The sequence below is a fragment of the Phoenix dactylifera genome, unplaced genomic scaffold (genome assembly GCF_009389715.1).
Source record: "Phoenix dactylifera cultivar Barhee BC4 unplaced genomic scaffold, palm_55x_up_171113_PBpolish2nd_filt_p 000046F, whole genome shotgun sequence".
In the NCBI taxonomy this organism is placed as follows: Eukaryota; Viridiplantae; Streptophyta; class Magnoliopsida; order Arecales; family Arecaceae; genus Phoenix; species Phoenix dactylifera.
Window position 1 is genome coordinate 397130 of NW_024067669.1, and position 9952 is coordinate 407081.

The window sequence follows — 9952 nt, forward strand, 5'->3', positions numbered from 1 at the left end:
AAGTTTGTTTGGGTCATCAAACCCAGGTTCAGGTTCAGAAAGCGTGACCCTAAAAAAAACGAAATAGAGAAAAATGATGTAAGCGATTTGAACTAGTTTGGGATTAAAATTCGTTGAGCTGAGTTAACTTGAGCACGGTTCAACTCTAAGCCAAAAGCATATCAAATTTGACTATTTTTTTTTGGTCCGCGACGTAAATTGGAATCGAAATCAAAATAGTTTAAATACTAGATGGGAGTTCAAATTAGATTTTAGGGGATCAGTGGATTTCTATTTTTTTTTAAAAATCAAAATAAAAATAGAACTCCATCCAGTCAAACAGCTAGAATAGAAGCCATTCATTTTTCTTCTCATTGTAAACCTCAGCTCTCTTCAACCAAAGATGCCCTTAAAGTTTATTGTGTTTGCAAATTACATAGGAGACCATCTTAATTGGGCCTTCAAAAGTGAACATGAGAAGAAGGTTGGCATGAGATCATCTCTTCTGTTCTGATCTCAAAGCTTTCTGTGATCGGACCTTTTATTTATGAAAGAACCCATTGATTCCTGATTATCCGTGGTTGACCGAATTGCCAAGAACAGATGGTTCCACCCCGCAATTTGGTCTGTCGGGCATTATTTATCCCGGTGGCGGCGATTGAGCGGGATAAATGCCTTATCCCTTCTCCTTATTCCGTCTCCAAACTAGGCCGAAATCTGTTACACAAATCTCAAAGCACCGCAGCTCCCGTCTGCGATGCCATGTCGCCACCGTCGTCTGTTCCGTTCGGTGCACGGATCACGACGCTTCCGGGACGAGGTCTAAGAGATCTAGAAACTCCCAAAGCCCCTTGTACCCCTTCCCCCTCCCGGAGAAGCTCACATAACAGCACGCCCTCCATCGAGCCTAACCCTGGGCAAATGACATAGCTTAGACTCCCCAGTCCCCGCCGGGGCGAGGAGAGGAGGGACGAAGGGCCTCGCCGGAGCCGCCGAGTCCACGGCGGGGAGGGGGGCTAGGCGAAACAGCTCGAAATCGCCGGCCGCTCCGGAACGACGGTAGATCGATCGGTGTCCGTTCAATCAGCAGCGGACGTCTCCGATTTGTCTCTTTCCTTATTTTATTTTATCTTCTTCGCATTCTCAAGAGTTAAGAGGTGATTTCCTTTAGATAGTTCCTTATTCTCTCCACGTGTGACCATATATACCATCCGATCGTTGGAATCTCAGCGGACGGTCGAGATGGGGGATAAAGTCTAGGGTTCAGATTGCGAGGATTATCGTGTGTTAACTTCCCTAGATGCTGCTCGAAGAGGGAGCGAAGGAGTTCTCGCGCCGGGGTTTTTGCTAGCTATTTGGATCGATTCGTTCGATTGCTCCTTTCTTCTTCTTGATTTCCAGAAATGTCGAGGTTAGGATTCTGCCCACCCCTTGCTTCATGATGAAATTGTCTTTTTTTTATGGTATCTTTCTCTCCCCTTTGGTTCTCGATTTTGTTTTGTCTTGAGTAATATGAAAAGAATGATGAAGATCTTGTGATTATGGAGCATCTTTGGATACAATGAATGATCATTTCCGCACGAGATTTCTGACATTTTCGAAGCATTCAATAATAGAATTTATTTTATATTATTCTTAGGTTTCTCGAAATAAACCTTCTTTTTTTGTTAGCCATTTACATCTAAATAAATCCTGCCTGTTCTTCAATATGGAGAAAATTGGGATTCTGATTAGCTAAAATGGGAGTCTTGCAGAAAGCCAGAAATAGTTCATCTTCTTTTGCTAACAACAAAATAAAACTTTTTGAATCTATTAGGTTTAACTGGAAGCGGACCAGCATGGATTTCGATCACTTTTTTTTTTTTTTGGTGGGGGCGGGGGTGGAGGATGGTTGATTTAAATATAGCTAACAACTCTGTAATTAAGATATACATGCATTTGGTTCACCTTTAATACACTGTATCCGCAATAGTGAGGTTCTGCATCTTAAAGCATGTATATCTGTCCGGCATGCGTCTCTAGGGAATGGTTCTAGAACAATGCTCAGGGAGCCAGCTTTTGATAACACCTAAAACTTTGTCCTCTTGCTGACATGTCTGGATTGCATGGGGTTTGTTCCACAATTTAGTGAAGGGATGGTGAGGCGATGTGTTTTGAGAGGTGGACCTTCTAATATTTTCATGGACCTATATCATTTGGAGTATAACCAATAAGATAGAGATCAGAAATCTCTTGCTTGCTAGCATCTTTCTTTCAACATCTAATTTGATGTATAACAAAATTTATTTTCTAATCCTTAACTCTTAAACATCTATTGCTTTATTTTGGCTTTCGTTAATTAACATGTAAATTCTAGATCGCAGTTTTGAATTGCTTGGTTAGTCAAGTCTTTAGCCTAATCCAATACCAAATTCTCCATTATTGGAAGTGTTTTTTTTAAAAAGAAAATAACCGGGTTGTATATTTGTTTGCATGCATGATGCTTTTTTGAAAGTAAAATCTTTTCACATCTGACCACATGTTACGTTTTAGACTATGAGGGAAGTCAACTGAGACTTTTCAAAATGGAGTGGTTTTTGGAGGTCATGATGTCATAAGCATGGCCCTATGCTACAATTAGACATAAATGACATGACAAGAATTATGAACTTGGGCATTAGATCATGTACATTGATTTGTGAGAATGAATACAATTTTTAAAATAAATTTAGCATGAAAAATTTTGGATAATAATTTTCATGTGGTTACTTTGCTTGCTTTTTTGTTTACAAAATCTCTTCATCAATGCTGTTCATTGATCAACTGAGTCCTGGAATAGTTTGCAAGTGGTGTAGATAAAACTCATGTATATGCTGCTTGCATGAGCTTTTAGCCCCCTTTCTTGAATCCACCTGAGGTGCCAATGAGCTCCTGCAAAGTAGGTCAATGGGTGAAGAACACCTCTTGTGTAGATGGTTATCATCTTTTCATGCATGTAAGCTAGCACTACTTTTTAACATATAAGCTAGAATGATGAGGATCTTGTGCTAGAGCAGCATTTTTCAATCATCAATATGAATATGGATTGCTGAGCTCACTTTATTGCATTTTGTCAGTAGGTTGTGAGATTTTCCTCTACTTCTTCAGTGGTTAATTTTTTTTTTACTGTGTGGCACAAGGAAAGCATTTTTCTCTGTAATGCTTTCGCTTGCATGATTATTCAAATCATCAATGGCATGTTAGTAATTAAGATCCCTGTATGTATAACTGCCGCTTTTATTATGATTGTGACTTACTTTTTCTTGCTGGACATTATGTTATCCAAGTTAAAATATTTAACTCTAAATGCGACTTGAGCATCATTTGCATATCTTTGTGAGCTATCTTACTCAAATTTTTTGGGCTTCTTTTGATGTCAATGTCAACCCTGGTACCTAATCATAGCATTCTATTCTATATGCCACTGTTATCTGCTGATTTGAAGTGTAAGAATCAATGGGATATGCTTGTTGTCTTGGGAGAATAAAATAATTCAAAAAATAAACCTTATCGTTGGATGGGATATTTAGTGTCTCTTTGCCCCACCTGCTTCAATCAGATTATCAAGTATAAGTGCTCCCATTAACTGTCTCACCATTCCAATTTCAATATATTGCAGAACCAGTTCCTCTTTTTGCCCCAAGTAAATCTGATCTACTCTGCAGATTCCATCAAATTTAATTAGGATATCAAGACAAGTTAGGAGGGGAAAGAAGTTCCATCCCCACTCAGATCCCTTTTTTCGTCCCTCTTCTCTTCAGTTTTCTTTGCTTCCCTCCGGGCAGTTTAGTTAATGGCTTTGTGTGGCGGGCAGTGCTTTCATTTTAACTTGAATAATGGATGAAAAGGGAGCTGAATATACTCAATTAGTTTTGATATCAGTATCCATGATAATTGATAAGATTTGCTTTTGGATATGAATATAGATTATGTGTGCAAATCAGAATCCATGTATGAAACAACTATCTATTAAGCCATGCAGCTGTGAACAATGCATCCCATGGGCCAGAACTCTGTTGTTTACCTTGACCACATTCATATTCATATCTTTAAATCAAATATATATCTTCCTCAAATCCAATTTCACAGCCTTATTTGTTTGCAGCCATTATAGATATTTGTGTCAAAATATTATCATGCTATATCTGATATATATGTGGTTATGCACTTTTCTTTCAACGTTAGTTTTACCTATTGAGGTTCCCTAGTCCTTATGGTTTTTATTTCTTTTTGACTTTTGGAGCGCAATTATGACCTTCAGGGTCATGGAACAAGGTGATAGTAAAACTGAATGAACAACAAAAAGGAAAATAGTTTCTGGGCATTTTATTGGTCCACTAGATGAATGACTTAGATGGTTTGGATATGTACAATGTAGGCTGAGGGATACGCCGGTATGAAGGAGTGATTTGATGTATGTAGAAGGAAAGAAAGATAGAGGTAGACTGAAAATCACATGGGAGGAAGCAGTATGATAGAACCTGATATTGCCATATCTTTTAGAAAGTGAGACCCTAAACAATGCGGAATAGAGGAAATAATTCATGTAGCCAACCCCAACTAGTTTGGGATTCAAGCTTAGCTGAGTTGGGTTGAGTTTACTGATCCACTAGATTCAGAGTTTTGTCCTATGGTTTTGACAAGACAATTGTGAGACATGAAATTCTAAGTCATCAAGTTAAAAACCAGTTAGAGCTCTATGGTTGTAATTTTATTCACTATCGGCATGGTCATAGAGGGCTACAACTTAGGTAGGGAGGGTTGGGTTAAGGGCAAACCCTAATCCAACACAAACTAATCTCAGTTAGGATTTCCCTAAGCCAGCCCAGCCCAACCCAATCCTATTAGGGTTTTTTGCATGGATACCCTTCTCAATATCGAATTTTGCGTGAATACCCTTCCAAAATTGATATTTGCAGGTATACCCTCGTAAAACTCTGTTATTGTACAAATACCCCTAATATAACGGTTGTTCTAACAATGTTAAAAAAAATCATATTTATATTAATTAAAAATAAAATAAAAATTTGAAATGGCGTTATTATCCTTACTCTTTCCTTTCCTCCCCTCCCCCCAACCCCACCCCACCCCCAGTGCCTTCCTCTTCCCTCCCCTCCCCTCCCCTCCCCATCCCGGCTTCAGCACCCCCCCCCCCCCCCGGTGCCCGGCTTCCCCCCCGCCCCCCGCGTATCGGGACCCCGATCGCGGGCGTTCCACACAGCTGTTCTTGTGCCAGAAGAAGAAGAAGAAGAAGACAGGAGCTCCACACAGCTGTGCTCTGCTTCAGAATCTCTTGGGCCCATAAGAGGGAGAGAGGACTGCTGGTTTGAGTTGGAAAGAAGGTGGCTTATCTAAGGACCAGAAATGATGCTAAGTAGGTGGCTTTAACAGCACTGAGTTGGTGGTAATGGAAACAGAAAAAGAGAAACAAAATCAGGATAAAGGCTGCACAAAGCCACTGAAAATCCAGCAAAAGCTCAGAGAAATGAGTTTGCTTTGTGATAACAAGCAAGAGAGTCTCTTCTTTTTTCTGTGTGTGGGTGGTGGTACTATTGGTCGTTTTTAAGTGAATTTATGGCGGGTTTTCAAGGCAGACAGGAAGGAGATATGGGTTTCTTAGGAGCTTGTTAGCTTGCTCCCATGGCCTTATTATTCTCTAAAGGGATGGGAAATGCCAGTCCATGAGGAGGAAAAGCCCTAAGGGGAGTAGGGTTGAAGTGTGGAAGGATAGCAACAACCATAGGTTCACAGAATCCAAAGGAACCTCGGCCCGTCAGGATTCTCCCTCGATCTATTACACTGTTGATACCTCTGGTGTCTCGGTAGCTGGCTTTTTTTTTTCCTTCTGTTTTTTGGTTTTTGTTTCTTTTAACTTTTGAAGGGAGAGAGGGAACACTCAACTATTCGGACCGGAGGTAAATTGCAAGTCTTTCGAGTCATGGGTCGCCCAGCACCCCATAATTATGATATGATTAATTAGATTTGCCCAAATTCTTATCCAAAAGCATGGTAAAGTTTCTATTTACTTGTATATCTTTATAAAAATTTCTATTTACACGCCTACTCGTTAAGGATATTTTAGTCATTTTAATTTAAAACCGTTAATTTTTTAACGGCGTTAGAGGGCATGGGTACCTATGTAAAAATAAGAATAAAAAAGGGTATAATAGCAAAACAAATATTTTACGAAGGTATACATGCAAATATCAATTTTGGAAGGGTATTCATGCAAAATCCGATATTTAGAAGGATATTCATGCAAAAAACCCATCCTATTATAAAGCTTAATTCAGGTTGGGTCGGGCTAGCTTGGTCGAGTCGGGTTAGTAAGGTTGAGTTAAGTTGTACCATGTTAATTGAATTAAATCTGGTTGAATGGGAATTTTAAGATAAGGGAAAGGTCTAGGACATTTTGATTGAATTAATATTTGTGAATTGTGGCCTAATCATCCGTAAATTTCAATGATACAGTTAAACAATTTAATAAGCTTAACGATAATTAATAAACATATAAGTAACATATATGCAACATAAATATGATTTATTTATTTATTTATATATCGGGTCGGGTTGAGTTAGGATCGGGTTCCGGTTGGATTGAGGGTCAGCTCTAACACAACACTGCTTGAGATCGTATTTCTTCATTTTTGAGCCCAAGCCCGACCCAAGTTTATAAAATTCAACCCAACCATATAGAATGAGTGGGTTGGTCGGGAGGGTTCAAGTTGAGCCCAAACCAAGTTGCACCCCTATGGTCATATTTTGAGGCATCCCCTTGCTTGTATCAGCATGCTTTAGACCAGATGTGGGTTGTATGAAAATTTATTAGCATCATGCAATTATCCTTGAAGCCATGAAAGAAACATTATAGGAAAGATAATAGTGTCCATTCTGATGGTTTTATGATTTGATTTTCAGGTTTACATAACTGTAATTTTGCTTGCAATCCCTGCTTGCAAATTTTGATGGCAATTGGTCATAGCTTTCCTTAGCATTTCATTTTTAACTGGTTTCATATATTTATTAGTCATTCCGGGCCAAGACGGTCTCATTTTCTAAACAATGTCAAATGAAGAGCTCTCTCTCCAAATTTTATGTCTCCATGCTTTTGATTAGACATATTTTCTATGTTCTCTTTTACTGTATTTTTGTACACCTCATTTTTGTTATCTTTTTTCCTCTGTATCTATTACAAAGGTCATTTCATTCTAAATGTTGTGTATGGTAATCGATATATTCATGCCTTGACTTTAGATTCTTCAATACTGTGGACCTTCTTTACACCATCCATTCACTACAAGGATTAGGATGCTGCTGCCTTTTCTTTTAATTTGTTCATTTGCAATTCTTGTGTCTAAGTTTGGTATTGCTGATTCCCTTAATTTACTTGTATCTATAGAATGGATAGCAAGAGCGGCACAAAATTGAAAAGAAAGGAAGTTGCAACGGCAAACCAAGCACGAGTGTATTGGACAAGAGAGCATGATCGAGTGCTTATTGATTTGATGGTAGAGCAAACTCTTGCTGGTGCTAGAGTGGGTGCGGGCTTTACAAGGGATGCCTGGTTTGACATGGTGGATAGGTTCAATGAACGTACGAGGCTGCGTTATGATGTTGATCATTTGAAAAATCGTCTGAGGTTTTATAAACGGGAATATCGGATAGTTAGTGCTATAAAGAACCATGCAGGTTTTAGTTGGGATCATAAAATGCAAATGGTGACTGCAGATGATGCTGAATGGGATGAATATGTTAGGGTGTGATTCTAAACCTTTTGAAGTTGAAATATTTTATCTGATAACCAGATTGAATTATTTATATTATTATGTTGCGCAGAAAAATCCTGAAGCAAAGCTATACCGGACGAGGCAAACACCTTTTATTAATGAACTGGAGGTTACTTTTGGATCGTCAGCATCAAAAAGCAACGGTGCGTCCTCTTCTAGGATTCATTATGGTGAAAGAAATGACACAAATGGCAATTTAGGTGAAGGTGATGGGACATTGAACTCTTTTGCGGATACCCCACAAACATCTAACGATCCTATGGCTACATCTGCTGACATACATGCAGAGGTGCCACAGGATGTTCCTGAAGCAGAAAATTTTTACATCCGTCGAGCTGCACCTTTAAATATCTTAAGAGGAAATAGTAGAAAGTCTCGACGGCAATCAGATGATGCGTTATTAGCCCTGCGGGAAATCGCAGAAGCCTCAAAGAGACGAATATCGGCTGAAGAGGCAAAAGATGAAAAGTTGAGTCTACTTGATGAATGCCTGGAAGAGCTCAATCTCATGAAAGACATCGATAATGAGTTATACGTGAAGGCCCTATTTATCTTCAAGGAGGAGTATAATCAACACATATTCTTGAAGACCACAGGTATTAGGAGGATAATGTGGTTGAGGGCAGCGACCAAAGATATTAATCTTCAGTGATCTTTTATTGCTTGATGTTAATTTTCTTCTCGGAACTAACACCAGTTTACATTTGTGAAGAGGGTAATTGTGTAAAGACATGCTAACCTTTACATATGTTAAGAGGGTAGTTGTGTAAAGACATGCTAACCTTTTCATGTTAAAGCTCAATTTCATGTAAATGTGATAATGTTTCTCTCAGCGAGTTGTTTTTTCTGATATTGTTTCTTTTTTTGAATTTTGATGATGCATGGAAATCCAAGAAACAGAAGGTCAAGGATAAGTTCATGACATGGTTTCCTAGTTAGTTGAGATCTGGAAACATGATTTTCAAATGAATGAAGAAGAGGGCAAGACATGCATGTCGTGGACATGAACACTCCAACCACTTGAGTATGGTGAGATTAGCACGACTTCTACGGAAAGGTTGAGCAAAACTGGACTGTTCTTGATTTTGAGCTAGTTCGGTCATTTCGTTGAAGGGCTAAACAACACTTATGGCTCGGCAATGTTGTGCCATTGTATGTAGTTGTTGTCTTTTGATATTTATTGACACTAATTTGAAATTCCTATTCTGCAGTAAAGCTAGCACTTTTTGGACTTTAATTTCATTCATTGAGTACCATTTCATTACAAATGATTACCAAATGGAGTCAAAAATCTTCACTGCAACCTTTTTGCCCATCCACCAACAATCATTGCATGTCCTCTCTGGTTAGATTACTAGGCTGTTGAGATGGTTTTTGTTGAGATGCTAGCCTTGTCCAGTTGCGCCTTTCTTATTTTGATCGACTTCGAGATGTTCTGTTACTCCTTGGAGGGCTCTCTGTTCTTGGTCAGCTACTGTTATTCAAGTCCATTAATGTATGCCTGCGTTTATTAGCATTTTTCAAACAAATTGATCCAAACGTAAGCTTCATTAGTGTAGAATAATCATAGTGCTCTCTTTTTACTGTGGAAAGGGTTTACAATGTCCTTGCATGAGTTCAACCCTGCCATATGTGCATGGATTTCTGACAACATCTATGGTCAAAACACTCATGGTATGATTTTGACACTTAGGTGGACCCACAGGGAAGCAAAAAGCTGCCGATTTCAATTTTATTCCACAGAACTACTTTTGATATCTTGAAGCTCGTCCTGTAAGTCACCAGAAAAATTAAGAATTGGGAGGAGGGTACAATCTCTTTACTCTTAATAGGGGTATGGTACATCTAAAGAGAAAAGGATGAAAAGAAGACTATAAGGTTGTCAACTAGAAATATTATAATTTCAGGATGACACAATCTCTTCAGCCTTCCCCCTTGGGTATGCTGTCTCTGATGATGGAGAAAAGTCTTAAGGTGGTGACTTTGGCAGTGTCATGAATGTAGGGATCAGGATTTAACATACATCTGAAAATTGTTTGGTGTTTGGGATCTTCAGCAGCTGGGAAAAAATACAAAAGGAGGGAACAAGTTTGGAAAGAAAGAATTTAGATATCCAAAAAAAAATAGAGCATAAAGAATGTAAATAATAGTGATATATCTTGATATAT

General features: G+C 38.7%; 1 protein-coding gene across 3 annotated transcripts; it reads left to right on the forward strand.

Moving 5' to 3' along the window:
* The first annotated feature begins 448 nt into the window (after positions 1-448).
* On the forward strand, positions 449-9026 carry LOC103710092 (L10-interacting MYB domain-containing protein-like). 3 transcript variants are annotated; one of them, XM_008795707.4, is made up of 4 exons: positions 449-1390; positions 7397-7754; positions 7834-8380; positions 8679-9026. In XM_008795707.4, exons 1-4 carry the CDS (start codon positions 1383-1385, stop codon positions 8696-8698), a joined length of 933 nt encoding a protein of 310 aa, XP_008793929.2. In that variant the 5' UTR covers positions 449-1382; the 3' UTR covers positions 8699-9026. The 3 variants fall into 3 exon arrangements, with proteins under 3 accessions (XP_008793929.2, XP_008793930.2, XP_008793928.2); XM_008795708.4 differs by having other exon boundaries at positions 452-1390; positions 8685-9026; XM_008795706.4 differs by lacking the exon at positions 8679-9026 and having other exon boundaries at positions 456-1390; positions 7834-8634.
* Positions 9027-9952: the final 926 nt, after the last annotated feature.